Below are 21,871 nucleotides of genomic sequence, written 5' to 3'. Positions count from 1 at the left end.
AAATTCATTACACTGATAAAATTCCATTAAAAATAGTTAAATGATGTCATTTATATCTTCTCATCATTTTATCCCACATTATATCCCAATTAATTTTGTCATATATATTTTTACCCCAATAAATATAAGATCCAAAAACCTTTGTCTTAAATAATATTTTAAGATTTTTTTTAAAAAATAAAGTATTTATATTTTTGAGTTTTATTTTATTAATAGTTAAACTTTTGGTTTGATAGTTAATTAATCTTTGTATTTTAAAAAAAATAAATACAGCTGTATTTGGGTCGGTCAGCCGGCACCGGCGATGCTCCGATTGGTCGGCCGGCCACTGCCACCGCCCAAAGCACCGCCGATGATGCAATGGCCGCTAGATGATGGGCCTTATTAAAAAATATTAAATTATTTCCAAAAAATATTTTAAGTAATTAGGGATTTTAAATGGCCATTTGTTGAAGGAGGAACGAAATTATGGATAAAAGAAGGGGCTTAAGACTTAAAATCCACTCCCCAAAAAGAAAATTTTCCAAACTTTGGAGCAGAATGAACTCAAAAAAAAGGCGGCGTCAAATAGATGGATGGATAGACGAAAGAGGAGATCGGAGAGAGATGGGCAGCGAACCGGAGGTGATGAGGGATAAGGCGGCGATGCGGTTGTGGTCGCGGTCGCGTCGATCGCAGGGAAAGACGGTGGCTCTCGTGCCTACCATGGGCTTCCTTCATGACGGGCACCTCGCTCTCATCCGCACCGCCCACCCCCTCGCCGACCTCACCGTCGTGTCCATCTACGTCAACCCTGGCCAGTTCGCCCCCTCCGAGGACTTTTCCACCTACCCTTCCGACCTCACCGGGGACCTGAAAAAACTCGCCGACCTTGGAATCGTCCACGCCGTCTTCTGTCCCTCCAACCTCTACGATTACGAGGGCGGATTTTCGGAGATGTCCACCGCCGATCGTGTCAGCTCTGCCGTTTCGTGCATCGAAGCGGAAGATGATGGGTCAGGACACGAGACCTGGATCAGGGTGGAGAAGCTAGAGCGGGGATTGTGCGGGAAGAGCAGGCCGGTCTTCTTTCGAGGAGTGGCGACCGTAGTGGCGAAGTTGTTCAACATAGTGGAGCCCGACGTCGCTATCTTTGGCAAGAAGGATTATCAGCAATGGCGCGTCATATGTCGAATGGTATGCCTAAGATGTTAATCTCCTGCTCAAAATGCTTCCTTTATTATTTCTTCTTCTTCTTTTCAATACAACGGATTATCAGAGACCGAAAAACATTAACATATCAAATTCGGTAACCCTCTGTGGATCACTGATTAGATATACTGACATTTTCCCTCAGGATTATATGTGAAATTGATACTTCAGTATGACATCTGTAGAATCACAGTTGAGAGGAATTACTTTGCTTTTGGTGGAATACATTTTTGAGGTGAATAATTAAAGACAAACTCAAAACAATCTTTTGAATGTTTACGTAACATATGGTTTTCTACATGGCAAAAGACCTGCCCTGTTAGGAACTGGGTTAGTCAAAATAAAGGACATTGGATTAATCATCTTCTAGATTTTCAATGTGGGACTGTGTAAAAGATTAAATGGTTGAACAAATCTTTTTCATAGTTGTCAACTGTCATATATGATTACTGCTATTAGTTTTGTTTTAGGATAATATCGTGACCATAGAAATGCAGTCTTTGTTTCTCTTAGTTTATCGTTTACTCTCCTGTGTCTAACTGAATATGCCATCGTCTTACCCTGGTCATAAAAAGAAAAATTGTATGGACAGATGATATAGTGCATTGAGTGGAATGATAATGATAGTGGGCTTAGTTTAGCATTTAGTTTGCCATAATTTGGTCAGACTAGAGCATTTTGATTCTTTATTTTAGATTCGTAGTTTTGTGAAAAGAAGAGTTTGTTTTTCAAATATATGTGAATGCAACTCCTCATGTAGCTACAAGAACTGATCCAAGGAGGATTCTTTTTTATTATTATTAGGATTTTTGTATTTTATCTATGTTGTTTGCAGAAGGGGAGCTTTGGCACAACAATAAAGTTGCTACCGTGTGACTTGAACTTCATGATTCGAGTTTCGGAAATAGCCTTTTGCAAAGCAGGGTAAAGACTACATACAATAAACCCTTCCCCGGGACCCACATTGGTGGGAGCTTCGTGCACCGGACTACCCTTTTTATCTATGTTGTTTGCACCATTGCATTTGAAAGGTTAAATGAAGATGGATTTGTGCAATATATAGTACTCATGTGTTAGTTATGTTGTTTGCACCCTAATTTTGATGCTATATTTTCCCCTTTGGTTAGTTATCATCATCATTTGGCAACACAAACTCTGTTAGTGACTTTTTGGGTGTTTTGTGTTTGATGATCATTTTAGGTACGCGATCTTGATTATGCAATTAAAATAGTTGGATCAGAGATTGTACGTGAATCTGATGGTCTTGCTATGAGCTCTCGCAATGTGCGGCTCTCTCCTGAAGAGCGAGTGAAGGTCATTTTGACAACTATGATCTACTTCTTTATTATTATTATTATTATTATTAATTACTCCCCGATACTGCTTTTGAAGTGTTTCAATATCATACTACGAATGAAGTACATATTTGATTCCTTCTTTTTTTTTTCCTCTAATTATTTGGAAATATTTAAGCTTTGTTGAAAGTATAAACATCTCTGGAAAACATCTCAATTGAGTGGTTTTGGTCGAATTTTTTGCACTAATGCTTGCATGAAAACATCACTTTTACTCTTTTATATTACTGAAGTGCTAAAAAGATCGCTAATGACCTTTGGAAGTCATCTAGGGGTGGTTAGATTTTTTTCTATTTATGTGATAATGTGGATCCCTCTAGAGCTTTATTCTGTAGATTTACTGGAAGCTTGGCCATCAATGATTAGGGTAAACTTTTAGTTTTAGATTAATTTTCATTCAACAGTAGTATTGCTTGGATGGCTGGTGAAGTGCCTAGTTTTAATGTGATATAGTTGTGTATATTTGTGCCAATTTCTTGTGTCAATAATATAATTTATATTAAAACAATTGAAAAATCTTCTTACATTCTTGTGCTTTAATAGGCCTTGTCCATCTACAACTCCATGTCAAAAGCTAAGTACACTGCATTGCATGAGCAAACCACCTGCCAAGAAATTAAAGATATTGTCATTCAGATGGTAGAAAAGGCTGGTGGAAGAATTGATTATGTCGAGGTAACTGACAAAACACAATGATTTCATTCTTTCTGAATTCATATGTGATTTGTCATTAACAGAGCAGAAACTTTTCTATTTATTTTTAAGAAAGCAACTTTCTCTTTAGTGCGTACTCAACAAGCCCTATATATGTTGTCTAAGCTTGTTAGAAGGAAATTACACTTTAAAAGGAGATGAACTATTTGATTACTGGAACTGATAACCAAGTTAGTAACTCTGTCCTAAATGGAATTTTTCTCCAACAAAATGTTGTTATCTATGTGATTGTGGGCTGCTAGGGGTACACAATATGTGGGAATATGACCACCCAGGTCTTTGCTGTATAATTGTAGTCTTAGCTTGGTTGATTTTTATTAATTCATAAGTAATGCTAATTTTTAAGTTTCAAGTAGCCATTGCAATCTCTTTTAGATATTTTTGTCACACCCTAAATGAGCCTTTCCCATGTCTGGGAACATTTACTGTGACAGCATGGCAATTTAATGGGGGATAAGTATAAGTACAAAGATGGTAATAAAATTGGCAAAAACACCTCACAAGATATCAGAACAAAAGGGTATGAAAAATCAAAATAAGAAAGGGAAATGCAGATGCACAAGAATATACCGAGTCTATTTCATTACTATAAGCGTGCAAGGTCCAACCCATACATCATCTATCCATGTTCAATGCAAGTGATTCATCATCATTAGAGAAGGTTGAAACACCCATATCGTCCCAAGGGGGTTTCTCTAGCATAAGGATACCACTAAAGTAATGTGATCCCCTAATTAAGCATTAGAAGGCTCAATTGCTACATGTCTTTCATATTTTTTTTATCCCTAATGTCATATGGCAACCCAGATAGGCATTAGTCATTTACTTCGTTTAATGATCTACACTAAATGCTAAATCTTAGAACTACAAGTCCAAAAGAATGTCATTAGTCCAAACCAACTGACTTAACTTTGTTGTCAAACTATGAAAATCATGCAATGAGACTCAATCACAATGGAGGAACCAATATTCTCCAACAATATATTTCCTTTTTGCTCTTCTATTAATCAGATTACCACTCGAGAGCACATGTTTCTGTTTTTTGCTTCATATCTGATAACCTTATGAGTGAACTTGATCTTCAGATGGTAGTTCTTTTCTAGGATATCCTTGAATATATATGAGGACATGAAAAGTTGCTGACTTCAACTTACAAATTAGGAAAAGTATCAATGTGGATCAAAAATAAGCTACACTTTTTTTTAATAGAAGTTGAGGTTAGTATGGAGCCTGTTGTGCACCATTTTGTACAGAATAGGCTCCGTTGTAAAAATACCAGCTTGAGTTGGATTGCCTTCCCTTGATAACATGTCTATTAAAAGTTTCGAACACTTTTGTCGCTTATCAATCTTTCCGTGCGAGATTGCATCACCATTATATGATGCAGAATTGATCAGATGAAGATGACACCTACTGTGCCTAGGCCAGAACCTCCTGCTTTCCATATTTTTGTGCTCACTTATATCTTGATGTTTAATTTTCTGCAATTCTGTATCCCCTCTTCTGGATGTGTGCAGATTCTGGTATATTTTGTCTTGAATTGTTCCTGGTGAGCAGTGTCAGTTTTCCAGATCAGATTTGCTGCACCTCCAGCATCAATTTTTTCCAGTTCTTCAGTACATTCTGCTTCTGCAAAGAACAGATCCCAGCACCTCTTTTTCAGTTCTTGGTTTTGTTCAAGCCCACTACGGGTCTACTGATTCTTCAGCATCTGCCCCTTCCAGCATCAGTTTCCCTATTTGATTTTTCTCTGGTCACTATGAAATTGCAGTTTGTGCAGGAATAACAAACTGTTCATTGCAAAAATTAGAGTGATTCTTGAGAGATTCCAGTTCTTCATCTGCAGCAGCAGTGCGAGCTTGTCAAGCTGCTTCTAGTTGAAGCCTTGAGAAGTGCCGACTGTATGGATGAACAATCACTCCCTTTTCCCATTTAATTTTTTCATAAGCTAGTTGGTTATATTTCCTAATCTACCCATCTTTCTTATTCTTTTACTAGATTATCACATATCCCAATATTTCCTTCTTCCTTTATCTCATGCAAACCTAATTCTTTTCACAAATTAACCCACAACCTTCACTTCTCTCCCTTCTCCTCTTTGTATCTTTTCTTATATTTTCTCTCTCTCCATTCTTTTCCCTTTCTCTTCTCCTTTATTATTGTTTTCTTCTTCTTGTGTCTTTGTTTTCTTTCTTTTGATAGCATTCTTTTCTTCAAACCCAAACCCTTCTTTCTTCTTTGCACAGCACTAACACGCTCATATGACTATGAGAGATTAGTGTATTAGTGCAAAATTAAAGGTTTTGAGTTTTTATCAAGATGCTAAGTGTTGTTGGGATGGTAGCGTCTTGCGTAGAGGACTATGTAAGACCAAGGAGTACGGAGGGATGAGAATAGCATTAATAATTCTTATTGGAACAAGATTGTCCAAGTATTGCATAGTTGATTACCTTGAATCTTTTGGCTTTAGGTTGGTGCAATATGGTTGTATGAGTTTAAGACGACAACATATGAAGAGTGCAAGAAAGCTCCCACAAATTAGCATAGATAACTCTTATGGGAACGAAAATGACCTGGAACAAATAATTTATCATCATAGAGCTCAATGGAGTGATAGTATTAATGTAGTCGATGGAGTGCATATACATTCAGTCAGCTACATCACTGTTATCTCAATTCCAAGTTTGTATGTACAAGTTCCACTACTTGGTAAATTATTACAATATTTGAACCGTATCAAATATATTAACAAACTAGCTGTTTGTTGATCTTCAAATGCAGGTAGTCGAACAAGAAAGTCTGGTAGCCGTGGAAGACATCCGCACTCCTGTTGTGATTTGCGTTGCAGCTTGGTTCGGCAAAGTTAGATTGATTGACAACATGGAAATCAACCCATGTGGCATATAATGATGCAATTGTTAGACTTGAATCTGTGATCAGTAGCTTGCCAGTAGTTATCGTCGTCCTTTAGGCTTCGACCTTCATAAACTGCAGCATCCAGAAGTTGTTGCGCACCTTTACTTTTGAATACAAGTATAAAAGATGCTTATTTTTATCTTACTTTAAGGATACAAATGGCATTTTTCTCACTTAAGGGTAGATCTCTATCTATATATAGAAGGGAGACGATTTTATAGATTTGTTCCATATCTTCTTGAGATTGAGAGGTTTTCATCCTCAAATGGAAACCTGTGTTTAACTACTAGCAATAACAAATGGAAGACAAAGTTAAACCCTTTCCTAAAATGTTATATAAATTTAATATTTTAGCATATTGATAAAAAAAAAAGCCTTCTAAATTTATCTTCATGTTATTATTTATATTAAATAAATTTTATTATATTTTATCATTATTAATTAAATTTTCTTTGTATTTATCTGAGTCTCACAATATCTAATTAGAGTATTTATCGTTAGGGATATTTTCATCTTATTGTTTTTGACCTTTTAAGATGATAGGTATATTTAAAAAATTATTTAATTGATGTTAGGGTATTACCTTTTATTTTGAATTAATTTATTTGGGTTAAATCTATTATTATGTTCTTAAAAATTTGAATCTCCGAATAATTGCTATTATGTCCTCCTGCGTCACACAGAATTAAACAACCCTAGCGGTCATGGTAAATCAACCAAAAGGGCAAACATTTTCCATGAAGCACGAGAAAAGGACTGCCCTGCCGAGCTTCAGCTAGCCCTCCCTCTGCATGAACACTGCAGTGGACCTCCTCCCGTTGCTTTCTGCCAACACGGCCACTGTCTGACGCTGCCAAACACGTAAAAAATCTAAAAAAGCAAGTCCAGCTCCAGACAATCAAATCAACGGCCGCTGGATCCACAACCCTTCAACAGTGATAGGTACAATCAAACAGGAGCTGCAGCGAGCATCGGTTGCGCGTGTGATAAAAGATAAACAAACAACCAGAGCTTCAATATGACTGCCTCAAGAATCTCCTGACCGACCTCGACGCATCGCGCCCTGCATGCGGAGCCCTAGCACACAACTGCACTGCAACACTCATAAGGTTATCAAGAACTTAACAGTACTACTAAACATCCCCCTTTTGAACGATCGTTTTGTTTTTCTGAAAACATCTCTAACAATGAGTGATGAGTCGATCGAGAAGTTATTTTACCTCTAGAAACACTAAATGAACTCTAGTTCACTGTAAAATTTTCCATCAGAATTCCGTCTCCACATAATCTGATCTCCCAGCTCACTAACTAAAGATCAAATCGCTGAAACTGAATGGAAGATCGATGTACACTGAACAGAAATCTCAAGTGGATGACAAGAATTCTCCATGAACTTACCAAAAGCTTGAAGTATTCAGGACTGCGTTCAGTTGCACCCTGCTAGCTAAATCGCCAAGCAGACGGTGACTTGGCCACTTGGGAGAGGGTCGATCTACTCCCTCCGGGAGAGGCTCCGCCAGAACCCGCCGCCGTAGAAGTTGTCCCGCATCACATTCTCCAAGTCGTACATCGCCTCTGCCGGAGACCTCGCTGGGCACGCCTCAGCCGGCTTGTCTTTCGACGCCCTGAGTTCCTTCCGTTCGGTCGCTTCTCTGTTCCGCGAGCACCGCGCCTTGCAGTGCCGCAGGGCGCACCGGACGAGCCCCTGGGGGAGTTTCACCGCCACGATCACGAGAATCTTCACCACGCAGCAGGGGCAGCAGCAACAGATCGCCGCGCACTCCGCCGCCGTCTCCCCAGCCGCCTCCCCCAGCCGCCGCGCCCGTCTCTCCTCCTTCCCGACCCTCCTGACCGGCTCCGCCGAGGTCGTCGGGGCAGAATCTGATTCCGGAATCGCGCTCGTCCTCTTCCTCCCACCGTAGGCCATGACAAAGGTACTTTGAGCTTCTCCGAGCCGTCCCTGTTCTCCGGCGGCGAAGAAAAGAGCAGCCGAGGAGGAAGTTTTGTCGACGGAGAAAATAAGATGTTCCTCAGGAGCAAATTAAAACCACAATAATATCGGTTCCACTCGCTACACGTGGACATTAATTTCGTGAATCAAATCTAATTTCGGCAACTAGTGCAGTTTGTGCCAGATAGCGGACCGAAAAAAACAAAGTCTGAAAATAATGGGTACGTAGGTTCTATTGGGTGAGGGAGCTGGCAGCATTTCGAGCGGAGAGGCTTCTGGGTCCCGTATGACGAGCTGCGCTGTACACTGGACACGTCATCGCGATGCGACGAGCGACATGAGCGGTTTTGTCGGGGTTACACGTCGTTAAGTTTTTGGAAAATCTTTATGACAAAAGGGTGAATACGTTTATTCCAGCACCGTCCGTCTCAAGGCCAACACCAATCGTGGAAGGTGTAGATTGCACCAATTATCACCTTTGTTTATATATTCTTAAAAATATTAAATTAGTGTTATTTCTAAAAGTATTTAATGCATTATATTCTCACATTTTAAATTATTATTATTATTTATAAATTATTATTATTAAATTTGATCTCCACGCGGGATTTCCTTATGGTGGGGGCCGCCTCGAGATGGGCCCGGGCTAGGTGGATGCCACGTCACACGATAAATGATAGAGGAAGAGAGTCGGTTGGGCTCACCAAGTCATTGAACAAACAGTCGTCAAGCTTCCGTTTCCTAGTAATCAACGTTAGGCGGAGTCGACTTTTCGTTCTTCCCCAATCGATGCGAAATTGCCGGACAGGGAAACCCTAGATCCCTAATTCGACGACCGGCGAGCCATCCGGATTTCCGATTGCTCCGACAAGAAACCGCCTCGACGGATGCCGGACGCCGTCGCCGTGAAGCAGGAGAAGGACCTTGCTTTGTCGCCGACGAGCTCCCGGTCGGTGACAGAGACTGTGAATGGGTCGCACAAATTCGTGATCCAGGGCTACTCCCTCGCCAAGGGCATGGGTGTCGGCAAGCACATCGCCAGCGAGACCTTCACCATCGGGGGGTTCCAGTGGGCCATCTATTTCTACCCCGACGGGAAGAACCCGGAAGACAACTCCCTCTATGTGTCCGTGTTCATTGCCTTGGCCAGCGAGGGCACCGACGTGAGGGCTCTCTTCGAGCTTACCCTCCTCGATCAGAGCGGCAAGGGGAAGCACAAGGTCCATAGCCACTTCGACCGCTCGCTGGAGAGTGGCCCATATACGCTCAAATACCGTGGAAGCATGTGGTACTCGCATCAATTTATCATTGAATTTCCTTCCTTTGATTTGCAATACGTTGTCTACTTTTCATTATGATTATTCTATTCTTTTCGAAGATGTTTTTACAGCCTAATCTAGTTTTTTTGGCTGAATAATTGTCATTTGATGAGAAATATTGTTATCATAATCTTCTACAGTGCTGCTATCTTCCTATTTCTCATGGTTTGATAATGTTTTTCAATGGCAATCCTGTGCTGGATTCTGTGTGCACATGGAACTATTTGCAACAATACGATGTGTATTGTCCTTTTTTGCAATAATATCATCATCCCATGTTGTCTTAGTTCTATTTTGAGGTCCATTATATAACAAGACTAGGTCTTCTTGTTTTCCTTAATTAATTTTTGTTTACAATAGCGAGAGTTTCACAATTATGTGCTTTACTTAAAATGTATTCCAGGGTAACCCGACTCATTCATTGGCCAAGACTACAAATGTAAAGGATTTTATGCTGTTGACAACTATAGTGAATCTTCCAACTATGGAGAATATTTAATTTCCTTGTTTCGAATTTTTCTCTCTCTACGTTTCTCATGTTGCTATGTTGGTGTCTTGACACCTAGACATTTTTCTTCTTCTTATTTTGTATGTGATCTTGTGTTTATATGTTTTTTTGCCTAAGAAAATCATCTAATTTTAATCTCTTATTTTTCATGGTATCATAGCCTCCCCTACTCCTTGACACCACCACACGGCGACTATTAACTAGATCCTCCTGCAACCCTTCCACTACCTGCCAACCTCTTTGGACGTTGATGCTCTCCATTTAACTTCTGAATGGCCTTATCTTCCCAAGTTTACAGTGGCAAGCGACTTTAGCCTCAGACTCTAGATTCATTTGCACTGCTGCTTCCCCCAGTCATTGTCTCAGCCACCCTTGCCTCTGCCACCTTCTGCGCTCTGCTTTCCTACGTGGATCACTTCGGTTGAACTTTTGACCATCAAGTAGGCTCTGTGTATCCCTGATGCTTACGTCAAATAAACTTTACTGAATGCTAATTTCATTGCTGAATCTAGTTGATACTGTCCCAGACGAATGCTTACACAAATTCCCAACCAATTGCACCAGATCTCAGACCTAGAGCTCAGTCTCAATTTCCAGGTTCCCAGACCTGATGCTTATGGGGATATTTGCCATAGTTGGCATCCACCCACAGAAGTCCTTGGTGTCCTAATTTTAAATCCTCCTAATGCATCGATCCATTCTTTAGATTTGTCCACAATGGTAATCCGGATGATGATCATCCATATGATAGAAGACCAAGAATAAGATAACAAAGAATAAAAATCTTAAAGTATATAATGGCTGATCACATCCGACTTATTTTGTGTTTATCAGTCCTGTGAATTGGCCCCCCTTGAGTCACCCTCTTGTCCACTGGACTCATATAGATTGTCAAAATAAAGAAAAAGCAGCTAAAGTTTGGAATGGTCTCTGGTTTTATGTGCATTGATCAAAATGAGCTTCAAGTTCCATACATGAATGTGTAGATGATTATCACATGTTGTGTACTTTGAAGAATAGTAGCATGGTTTATCTTGATATCATTTTGTAATCCTTGGTTGTATGCACATTCCTTAGGGGCTATAAGCGCTTTTTCCGGCGGGTTGCTCTTGAAACATCGGACTACTTAAAGGACGATTGTTTGAAAATCAATTGCACTGTCGGTGTTGTGGTGTCTATAGTGGATGCACCTCGATTACACTACATACATGTACCAGATTCTGATATAGGAATTCATTTTGGCGCACTTCTTGATAATCAACAAGGTTCTGACGTTGTCTTTGATGTTTGTGGGGCAAAATTTCATGCACATAAACTGGTATTAGCTGCTCGGTCTCCAGTATTTCATGCTCAATTTTTTGATGACCCAGCTGGTCAGAGCGGTGATGTTGTTATTGCAGGCATGGAACCTAGGGTTTTCGAGGTAAGGATTGTCAAACAATTTTTTTTCACTGTAGCTGATGCCCAAAATTCAACTCCAGTACTCTTCTAATATCCTTCGCCATTCATTGCCAGGCAATGCTACATTTTATCTACAGAGATATTTTAATACAGGATGATGCAATGACTACGTCAAGTTCACCTGAATATTCTGCACCGAACACACTCTGTTCAAAGTTGATAGCTGCAGCAGATAAGTATGGCTTGGAGAGACTTCGACTATTGTGTGAAGCTCATCTATGCAAGGATATATCTGTAGACTCAGTTGCCAGCATACTGTCATTGGCTGATAGTTATCATGCCAAGGAACTTAAATCAGCTTGTCTTAAATTTGCTGCAGAAAATCTTGGAGGTACTTGATTCTACCATTAAAATTGTGCAACAATTCCTTAGAAAGATGTTGAGTTAATTACTTTTTTGTAGTACATATCATTTTATTGCTATGCCTATCAAATCTTCGCATGACTTGCACGCATTGACATTGTGTGTGTTTGACTTGATCATTAGCCAAATTAATTATTCTTCTGTTGAATTCTCTAATCTCTGTTGAAAAATAAAAAAAAAAAGCATTGTGGCTCTCAAAATCCTAGCTTGAATGACCTAATGATACCACATGTGAATAATATGAACTTTGCCAAACAAAATTTTCATTTTTTATAATTTAGAATCTGATTCATACCTGACTTACGGTCTTTGAATTCTGTATTTTATGTTCAAGAAACTTAGCTTTTGTTATTGTTTCCAGGTCATTTTGCTCGAATATCCAATTTGCAGGTTTCTTTGCTAAAACAGATGAATAACTCTTTTAAAATTCACATTAATTGTTTTGTATGCAAATAAGGCGGAGGTTGATCTTTACTAGTTCTGATCATTGTGATTAAAGTGCAATTTTTGTTAATTAGATAATTGAAAAGGATATAATCATTTTTTTTTCTGTATGGCTATAGTTTTTGAAAAACAATGATTAGAGGTTGATTTGTTTCCTGTACAGTTCATTCTGTTTATTTGCTTATCAAACTAAACAAGATGGAGGCTTCCATATGAGAGTAACAGCATTTGGTTGATTATAAGCTGCTCCTAGAAAATTGTGTATTTTACAGACTACACTTTTCTGCTTATCTTGTATGGATCATCTACTTTGATCAGTGGACCATATTATCCGCCCTTGCCAATTTGGACAATTGAATACGATTGCATATCTGTTTCTTGCATTTCAAAGTTGATTCTTACAACCTTGTTACTGAATAAACATAGGGTTATCTTGCGTGTTGAAACTTGTTCAAACACTAGTTACATGGATATTTCTGTTACTGAAAAAACATTGGCTATTATTTTTTAGCTCTTAATGTAGTTAACATGTGCAGCTGTGATGTGCTCAAATGGATTTGAGCATCTCAAAGAAAATTGCCCGTCATTGCAGTCGGAGCTCCTAAAGATAATCGCAGGCTGTGAAGAAGAATGCAGCAGCGGTGGAAAGAGCCGGAGTGTTTGGGCGCAGCTCTCTGACGGCGGGGACGGCGACTCCAATGGTCGGAGAGTAAGGCCTCGCCTATGACACTTGCAAAATAAATGTCAAGCAGGTGAAAAGATTTGTACAAAATGCAGTGTGACCAGTGCTTGAGAATTGATTTCTACAGCCGTGTATTGTCGCAGGCTTTTGGCACGCATATACATTTAACTGTTTGTACAAAGACAAAGGCAACTTGCACTTCGAACGTTAGTAATGATGTCGTTTTGATGAAACAATGACTTGCAACATTTTGATTTCGAACTAATATTTGATTTGTCCTCTAGTGAAGCTTTGGATATCTTTCATTAAGAACAATGATATAGATAATGGCAGTGACTTGCAGTGGAGTTTGAAGCAAATTTAATAGAAATCACATGGAATGAGGGCCTCCGTCCTTGCTGTTCGTGACCTGAACAGCGAGCGGAGTCCTCACGCGATGGTACCCATCCGACCACACGATCTCCCCGAAGTCGTACCTGCCTTGCGATCTCTTCGCCGGCGACATCGTCACGTAGTACGACGCCTCCTCCTGCCCCGAGAAGACTAGCAGCGGCGGCCACACCACCGTGCTGACCCCGTGGGGGCTGACGACGGCCGCGAAGTAGACCGCGTGCCTGTTCTGCCCTACGTTGCGCAGCGTCCGCTTCACCGTCACCGTCGCCCTCAGCTCCGACACGACGATCGCCGGGTAGTTCAGCTCCAGGTCGGAGTGCTTCCCTCCGGCGGCGCAGCTCACGTCGACGCTGGGCGACGGGAGAAGCATGCTCTTGATCTGGGCTTCCGAGTAGCCCAAGCTGCAGAGGTAGACGACGTAGTCTCTGGTCTGCATGTCGTAGACGAGACCCGGGTCTATTGCCCTCAGCGGATCCATGTGGCCGGCGCCGACGTCAAAGGCGTCGGCCGGCTTCGCCGCCCCGCCGGACAATATCCTGTCGGCGCTCGTATCGCTCGTGTACGCTGTAAGAACAAAGATTATTATTCATGCATGAGAAATGGAGATGGAGAAGCAGCCTTCCATGCAAAAAAAACATGGCTGCTATTCCTTCCCAGACAATACCTGTGGTCATTAGAGCAGATTTGATCATGGCCGGAGACCAGTCCGGGTGGACCGATCTGATGAGGGCCACAACGCCGGAGACGTGGGGGCACGCCATGGAGGTGCCGGAGTTGAAGTTCCAGTTCACAGACCGTCGGTCGTATGGAAACAAGTACGTTGGGGTGGATTTAGGAGACCACGCTGCCAGTATGTTCACTCCGGGAGCAGCCACATCGGGCTACGTTTCAGAAATCAAAGCAAAGAAAAGATTCAACCGGAGTTTATCAAAATATTTTGCAGAAGTTCGCCGGCGATGAGCTGATGATTAAGCAAACCTTGAGAATGTCCGGAGACACAGAGCTGGGCCCTCTCGACGAGAAGTACGCAACGGAAGGAGCCGGTGAGCTTCCGATGGCGGTCCTGCTCGGCATGATTCGCGCCGTCGGATTCCTGCAGTTGATTCGATAAAAGAAAAAGAACAAAAAAAAACTAATCAGTCGATGAATTGGGATCGAGAGGAGCTTCATGAATGCGTCACCGTGAGGATCGGATGTAGTGGAGGATCTGAGTGCCCTGGCGGAGGTCGACATGGACGGACGGTAGGAGGTCGTCGGTGGCGGTGGGGGTGCCTGTGGACTCGGCGAAGATGATGGCGGAGGCGTTGACGGCGATAAGAACTGACAGGGCGGCGAAGGCGCTGGAGGTGTCGCCGATGGCGGCGAAGCAGAGGATGATGGCCCCGGGGGCCCGCCTGGTCCGGTTCCACCGCTCGATGTTGCAGGACCTTCGTGAACCGGAAGAATAACAACGATCAAAAGCGTAATTATCACGAATGCATAAATTAATTTTAAGAGATTAAAGAAAGGACTAGGGAAAGAGAAATCACCCATCAGTGAATAATTGGATGCTTTCTACTAGTTTTGCCTTCATCTCCTTTCTAATAAATCCTTCACCCTATCAAAATTCACGTATTTTGGATTAGTTTTGTAGGATAGTGAAAGCCTTTTTCATGTTGAATTTTGTGCTTATTAATTAGTGCAATTAATTCTATAATTTTTTTGGGGGAAGAACAATGATTAGAATGTAGATTTTCTTCCAAAAATGGAAATGATTTAAGGAGCAATTTGTTACCGTGAATGAGAGATTGTTGCCGAGCACGATCTGCGTTGGAAAGGTTCGATCGATGGTGGCCGCCGCCACGCAGATGCTCCACGGCGACACGTTCTGCACCAGCGACGGGAGTCGGTCGTCGTTGTTCCCCGCCGAGAACACCACCGGCGTGCCCAGCTGCGCCGCGTGGAACGCCCCGATGTCCGTGCTCGTCCTGAACAGCTCCATCAGCGGCGGCGGCGAGCCCAGCGAGACCGAGATCACCCCCACCCCGTCCCGGAGGGCCTCGTCGAACGCCGCCAGCACGTCCGCCTCCGAGCACGCCCCGTCCATCTCCCGGAACCAGCACACCTTGTACGCCGCGACTCGCGCACGCGGCGCGCCGCCGCGAGCAGCGCCCGGGCCGAACCCGAAGTAGCTCGCGCCGGCGGCCGCGGAGCCCGCGGCGGTCGACGCCGTGTGGCTGCCGTGCCCGATGCGGTCGCGCGGCGACCGGTACTCTGCCTCGCCGGTGGTGTTCAGCGCACCGTACTCCCGCTCGAACCCGGCGACGTAGTACTTGGCACCGACGAGCTTGCGGTTGCAGGCCTTCTTGGGGTCAAAGCTCTCCCCTCTCACACACCCCCCGCGCCACGACGCCGGCACCGGCGGCATAAGCGGAGGCTCCTTGAAGCTGTCGGATTCCGGCCAAATGCCTCAAGACCAACAAACAAACCAATAAAATTTCAGCAATAATAAGCTCAATCATCATCCAAGGACAGGCATATATACGATCAATTATTTATTTATTCTATTTATAGTAATGATGCATGAATCCAATAACACGACACTGAGTTGAGAATCCAACCAGAATCCAAGACGCCGACAATTATGTCGTGTCCATGGTCCAACTGCAAGGAGCTGCTGATTCCTTGGCTCCCTAACCAGCCGAGTCCCATGAAATCCCAGCTCCGAGTCGTGTGCAGCTTCAGCGTCTTGCTCCGGAACACAGAGATCACCTCCTCGAAGCCTGCAAGTGCAAGTACCTGCGTCGAATTGAGCACGGCTGCGAACCCAGAGAAGCCATGCGTGTAGCTGTACACCATGGCCTCCTCTGCTTCTTCTCGCCCGGAGAAAACATTGCAGAGGAGTCTGACATGGCGTCTTGTGGTGAGAAGAGGATCGTCTCGGCCATGGCTGTGGCCTAGATAAACTATGTGAACCTGTGAGTGAGCAAAGTGAAGGCCATGGATGAGGAGAAGGCCCCAGAGCAGGCGAGCAGTGGTGGTGGCGGCCATGGCAGCTTCTCTTCTTGGAGTGGACGACTGGGACACTGAGATTTGGGGATTTTATACTTGGCGAATTAAGGCCATGCAAAGTCTTATCATTCCTCTGCGCTTTGTTAGACTGCTTCAGTCGCAAGCTTTCAAAAAGACAGAATGGCCTGTGACATGCATGATGTCTTTCTCTCCCATTTCACACCCATACTTCCCTCTCTTCCTAGGTTTGATTGTCTTAATTCGGTAAGTAAAGCTTGAAGGAATGCTTCATCGGTTTTTTTTTTTTAATTGCAATACGATTAATTCTAAGATGATTGATTCGATGTTATGAAAATCTTGAATACTAAATTAAATAAAAAAGTATAGATAAATTGAGAAGTGCATATAGATTTTGTCAGAAAATCGACTACATTCCATCCATCAAGTAAAATTCAGGAAGCACAATAACTAATAATGTGACACCCTAGCTTCACGATAGTTCAATCGCCGTAGGTATATTTTACGTGAGAATTGAACCTTGGTTAGTTAGAAAATACATCTTGTCTTTTACCATCGTATCAGGCCTAGGTTCATCATTGAAGTAAAAAATGATATCATTCATTTCACATTTCAAGTGGATCAGTATCATCGGCCCCATGGTTAAATACAGACAAATAAATCACAGACCAGATACCTAATAAAATATTTTACATCCATTAAAAATAAAAATTGACCTAAGACCTATTATAATAAGCACTCATGACCAACTGGACCAATATGGGGCATCATTAATCTTTAATGTAGTTGTTTTCATTTACACCCGTGCAAAAATCTTGTTTAGGGTATTAAAAAGGCAAAATTGTATGTGTACGAACTCGTTGCGTGTGGTGACTCTCATGACTGCCACTAGAGTGGTAGCGTACAGATGCTAAGCAGAGTTGTTTATCCACCATAAAAATTGAGATAGGTTGGTGTGCATGATCACTATCTACTTGTTTATATACCTCTTGTAGATGTTCATTGACTACGTAGCAGGCCTGTAGGAGTCATTGAACAGCTCGAACCTTCGAGTTGAATGCCTCTGTCGAATTGAATTGGATTCTCATTTCAGGTATCTCAGGCGTGCTGTTGGTCTAACCTCTGGTGAAGCTTAGAGGTTGAGTCAGTCGATCAGATTAGATAGACTAATTGTGTTTGAGTGGATTGTAATTGAGTCGATTAGGTTTAAGCTAGTCAGGTTGGGTGCGCTGATTGGGTTAGACCAACTAAACAAATCAATTAAGTTGTCAAACATAAAAAAGACAAGTCACATGAGCTAGTTGGGTTAGACCGATTAAACAGACTAATTGAGCTATCGAGCAAGTTGAGGGAACTGGGAGAGTCAATTGGATGGGTTAAGCTAATGGACCATGGAGTTGTGGGTCGGGCCAAACAGACTAGGTGAACTACTTGAGCTAGACTAATTTTGCAAACTAATTGAGCTAGTCAGGACAATTACGCTAGTTAGATTAGACAAACCTACTGAGCCTGTCAACATAGTTGGTTGGTCAAACCAAACAAATTATTTATATAGAAACTTCGGTAACTGACTAAAGGGTGCTAATAAAATTATATACTTTTAATTTTGAGATTTTACTTATTTACTTTCTATTTTACCCATTCTGTCAACTATTATGGTGTTGTATTCAAAGAACAACATCATGTGGTGTAAGATTTCATCATCATAATGCTGCATAAAAATCAGTACTACTATGGTGTTGTATTTTGAAAATAGCATCACATTGATACTAATTTTTAAAATATAACATTAAAGTGGTGCTGTTTTTTTAAATTCAGTATTATTATAGTGTTGTTGTTTGAATGTAACACCACAATAGTTGATGGAAGGGATAAACTAAGAACAAATGTTCCAATATATATATATATATATATATATATATATATATATATATATATATATATCCAAACTATTCATTCTTTGTTTGTTCTATTCTTTAGGAAAAGTGTATCATACTATCTGAACCCACCAACATCAAAAACTATCTAAATTCAGACACACAATACAATCTGAGATTATCCATCTGCTAACCATCATTAACAAATGAGCAATTTCCCTCCTTTGCATTTGGACACATCAGCAGTTTTTCTTTTTTCTTCTTCATTTTCTCCTCTTCAGGCACAGTCTTGGTGTAGTTAATTAGAGCCCTCCTCCAAATGTTGATCTTCTTACTTCAGTTGCCATTCTCTTCTCAGTTTCTCTATTGTTTGTGTGCAAGCCATCCACAGACTTAGCCTCAAATTCACAGACAAGAACAAAACTAAATAGGTTGTATGCTGTCTTTCCTCTTACTGATATGAACTTTGGTAGAGTGACTGTGAAACAGTGAGAGTGAGTGAGTACAACTACAAGGGGAGGCGTAGCTTTGCAAACACACTTCACTTTGTGGCATGAGTTCACATCATCATACTTGTTTGTTTGTTAAACCGTAGGATACCTATTAGCACGCTTACAGACATTTCACAATCTTCCTTAAAGCAATGTAAGCATGCATCATAATCTACTTGTCTTGTAGTGTATCAAGTGCTATACTTAGCTTGCTCAAAGAAAGTAGCAGCTGCCTAGCATTCGTCTTCCTTGCGGTTTGAATGTGTCTCCTTCCCTTCATTACTTAGCCAACCGAATCATTTCAGTCGTCTTGTTCTGAGACATGTCGAACGCAAGAATGTTCTAATGTTCATGGAAACTTTGCTATGACAAGAACTTGCGGCATTGGTCTAAAACATGTTCTTCATTCGAGTGTGTCTAAAACTGTTTTGAAGATTCTTTTACTTGATAAAAAGTTGATTACTAGATCTATCACGAGGTATTCTTATCTTAATTACTATTTTCTTATGATTTCATCGAACGATTGGGGTATATTGAGACTCGTACATGGATAGACAGATAATCCACTGCAGCCTATTTAATTAGGCAAATTAAAACATCACAAAAACATTGCCGCTTAGTGTTAATTATAGTTGCAACTCTAGTTATGGGAGTTCTTTACCGACTAATCTTGAAATATATGCCACGAGTAAGTTCAATCTTGTGAAATTCATTCTTCCTACATGAATCCGACTAGGAACAATTCTAAATAGGAACTTATGGTTGATATATAAAGCAATTTAACCAAAAAAAAAACAAAGAAAGAAACAACGAATAAGTGTAAATCGAACTTGAATTAGAGTCATTGTCATTGTTTTGCTGGAACAATCTGAAGATCAAAAGCAAGCACTTTTACGGTAGGAAGAGATTCTGAAGGAGAGAGGGCGACTGTTGTCAAAATTTTCTTTCAGATGGAGTGAGAAGAAGTTTGGTTACCTTAACACTTCAAAGGCCTGGCCCTTTATATAGGACCTTAGGCCCACATACAAAATCCATATCTTTTATTGGACTTAAATCTTAATGGCAATACTGAGTGTTACCTACCAAATGGAGAAATAAATACCAGCACGAAGCTTTTACCAATATAGGATCCCGAGGATGGATCTATTGCACCCTCAAAATGCCACCAAGATATGTATCCTTCTCCTGCTGTGTAACTATAATGATCATAGTTGTAACATAAACTCGCAGAGAAGAACAATCCTGATATGTGCAATTCCAGTGTTTATGAGTTTCTGTCTCAATTGTCCACCTTTCATGAAACTGACAATAGTTTTTTTTCTCTGTATATGATGATGCTTCTTTAGGCTTCTCTGTGAAAATTAAAGCACCTTTACACCTTTTTAATCTAACACCACAAGTCCTAAATCTTACAAGAACCGATTGATATTTTCTGAGTAGATGATACAGTAGTATCTGATAAATAATTGGCAACTGATGTGTTACAAGTATCAAAAAACTAACCAATATTCCAATAGAAGAGTTAAGCAAGAAAACAACATGAAGCTTGGTACTTGCATCTGGATGTTCTTCTTCAGACAGCCATCATCATTCTTGAAAACTCCTCGAAATTCACTTGCCCGTCGCCGTCAGTATCGGCCTCCTTGATCATCTGAAGCACCTCTTCGTCTGTCATCTTCTCTCCCAGATTGATCATCACATTCCTCAGCTGTAATATGACAACATTTAATTTCATAACATGAATTATGAACAAGTATCCATTTTGATGAAGAAAAACTTACCTCAGTGGCTGAGATGTATCCATTTTGATCTTTGTCAAAGACCTTAAAGGCTTCTCGGAGCTCTTCCTCAGCATCTGTCTCCTTTTTTAATCGTAGGAGCAAAAACAAAACAAAACAAAACAAAACAATCATGATTTATAGCCAAACAAAATAAACACTTTTGGAACTCAAATTTTGCGTGTAATATATATACCTTCATCTTCCTTGCCATTAAGTTCAAGAACTCAACGAATTCTATGGTGCCATTTCCATTGATGTCGACCTCCTTGATCATATCTCTTAGATCTTCTTCAGAAGGGTCTTGGCCCAACGACCGAATTACAGTCGCCAGTTCTTCCAGAGTAATACAACCTATCACAACATCAAACAGAGAAAATCAAAATATATATACAAAAAAGAAGAAGAAGAATTGCAAGAGCACCAATGACTAAACAAACCATCTCCATCTTTGTCAAAGAGGCAGAAGGCCTCTTGGAACTCAGAAATCTGCTCATCTGACAATCGCTCCATGCCTGAATGTTTACAGCCTTAAAATCTAAGCAAGAAACAGCAAGGAAGAAGGACCAACGAGATAAGGAAGGAAGCAAGGAAGAAGGATCCTCACCTATATATATATATCCCCCTATCCTTTGCCCAGTCAAATGTGCCTTTTACTAACGCAAATATCGAGAAGAATACTTCCTTCCTTGCTTCACAATCCAACTATTGACTGTTTGCTTTTTTTTTTTCCTCCCTTTTTGCTTTTGCTTTGCTGATGATCTGTAGCGACCTAACAGCGATTTAAGAAGCGATATTGGTGATTATTAAATTCAGGCGTGATTCAGTAGCAGTTGCAGGGAGAGTTTAAGTATCAATCGAATCTGCAGTTCTTTTCTTTTTCTGAAGATTTCCTACAGCCAGGCACACAGCTGGAGGTGGGATCTCGCAGTCGATGCGTGCATGGTGATGGTGCAGTGTGGTGTTGACTTATTTCCAGATCGCCATGATTTGAAACCACGTATCTCTGTTTCTGTGTTCTTCGCAATTATTTGAGCATTTTTATGCAAAATATGAAGAAATCAAACTGTGTTCTTCGCCAGATTTCTTGTTTTCTTGCTCTATCGGTTTCAGAGGATCCTACACGGTGCCGACACGTGGTCGACTCATTTTGTACCGGTGTTTCTACTGGAAGCAGCCGCGTGGTCAGGTGGGGCCCGAGTGAAGGGTATGGTGCTGCCGATCGACGCGACCTGCCACGCGCTTAGACTTTGACTTTTAAACGATGACTCGTTGGTTTTCCCGCCTTTTGGTTCTGATGCCTATGACGCGTCTAGATGGACAGTTTGACCGACCATTTATAATCAACACGCTTACATTTTTTAAATATTTAAATTATGTACTCCTATTTTTTAAATTATGCATGAATTTTTCATAGAG

The 21,871-nt window shown here is 41.2% G+C and overlaps 5 protein-coding genes across 8 annotated transcripts; 2 read left to right on the top strand and 3 right to left on the bottom strand.

The window, feature by feature from the left end:
* The first annotated feature begins 520 nt into the window (after positions 1–520).
* Positions 521–6,320, top strand: LOC122001723 (pantoate--beta-alanine ligase-like). Its single transcript, XM_042556614.1, has 4 exons — positions 521–1,176; positions 2,392–2,505; positions 3,090–3,221; positions 6,042–6,320. The coding sequence occupies exons 1-4, from the start codon at positions 541–543 to the stop codon at positions 6,165–6,167; spliced, it is 1,008 nt and encodes a 335-aa protein (XP_042412548.1). The 5' UTR covers positions 521–540; the 3' UTR covers positions 6,168–6,320.
* A 493-nt stretch (positions 6,321–6,813) lies between these two features.
* LOC122001724 lies at positions 6,814–8,173 on the bottom strand. 3 transcript variants are annotated; one of them, XM_042556617.1, is made up of 2 exons: positions 7,397–8,173; positions 6,814–7,269 (listed from the first exon to the last, which is right to left on the bottom strand). In XM_042556617.1, exon 1 carries the CDS (start codon positions 8,101–8,103, stop codon positions 7,669–7,671), a length of 435 nt encoding a protein of 144 aa, XP_042412551.1. In that variant the 5' UTR covers positions 8,104–8,173; the 3' UTR covers positions 6,814–7,269; positions 7,397–7,668. The 3 variants fall into 3 exon arrangements, with proteins under 3 accessions (XP_042412551.1, XP_042412550.1, XP_042412549.1); XM_042556616.1 differs by having other exon boundaries at positions 6,814–7,264; XM_042556615.1 differs by having other exon boundaries at positions 6,814–7,484; positions 7,575–8,173.
* Positions 8,174–8,819: 646 nt separating this feature from the next.
* LOC122001722 (BTB/POZ and MATH domain-containing protein 4-like) lies at positions 8,820–13,187 on the top strand. Its single transcript, XM_042556613.1, has 4 exons — positions 8,820–9,415; positions 11,032–11,377; positions 11,470–11,746; positions 12,759–13,187. The coding sequence occupies exons 1-4, from the start codon at positions 9,015–9,017 to the stop codon at positions 12,947–12,949; spliced, it is 1,215 nt and encodes a 404-aa protein (XP_042412547.1). The 5' UTR covers positions 8,820–9,014; the 3' UTR covers positions 12,950–13,187.
* A 37-nt stretch (positions 13,188–13,224) lies between these two features.
* Positions 13,225–16,346, bottom strand: LOC122001721 (subtilisin-like protease SBT3.18). Its single transcript, XM_042556611.1, has 7 exons — positions 15,898–16,346; positions 15,072–15,745; positions 14,827–14,894; positions 14,479–14,724; positions 14,276–14,390; positions 13,962–14,178; positions 13,225–13,861 (listed from the first exon to the last, which is right to left on the bottom strand). Exons 1-7 carry the CDS (start codon positions 16,325–16,327, stop codon positions 13,275–13,277), a joined length of 2,337 nt encoding a protein of 778 aa, XP_042412545.1. The 5' UTR covers positions 16,328–16,346; the 3' UTR covers positions 13,225–13,274.
* Positions 16,347–20,074: 3,728 nt separating this feature from the next.
* On the bottom strand, positions 20,075–21,585 carry LOC122001720 (calmodulin-like protein 11). Of its 2 annotated transcripts, XM_042556610.1 has the most exons (5): positions 21,060–21,585; positions 20,893–20,967; positions 20,649–20,806; positions 20,456–20,536; positions 20,075–20,382 (listed from the first exon to the last, which is right to left on the bottom strand). In XM_042556610.1, the coding sequence occupies exons 2-5, from the start codon at positions 20,963–20,965 to the stop codon at positions 20,248–20,250; spliced, it is 447 nt and encodes a 148-aa protein (XP_042412544.1). In that variant the 5' UTR covers positions 20,966–20,967; positions 21,060–21,585; the 3' UTR covers positions 20,075–20,247. The 2 variants fall into 2 exon arrangements, with proteins under 2 accessions (XP_042412544.1, XP_042412543.1); XM_042556609.1 differs by lacking the exon at positions 21,060–21,585 and having other exon boundaries at positions 20,893–21,047.
* Positions 21,586–21,871: the final 286 nt, after the last annotated feature.

The sequence above is a fragment of the Zingiber officinale genome, chromosome 7A (genome assembly GCF_018446385.1).
Source record: "Zingiber officinale cultivar Zhangliang chromosome 7A, Zo_v1.1, whole genome shotgun sequence".
Taxonomy (NCBI): Eukaryota; Viridiplantae; Streptophyta; class Magnoliopsida; order Zingiberales; family Zingiberaceae; genus Zingiber; species Zingiber officinale.
Note: the sequence above shows the minus strand (reverse complement) of the source record. Positions and strands in the feature narration are given on the sequence as shown.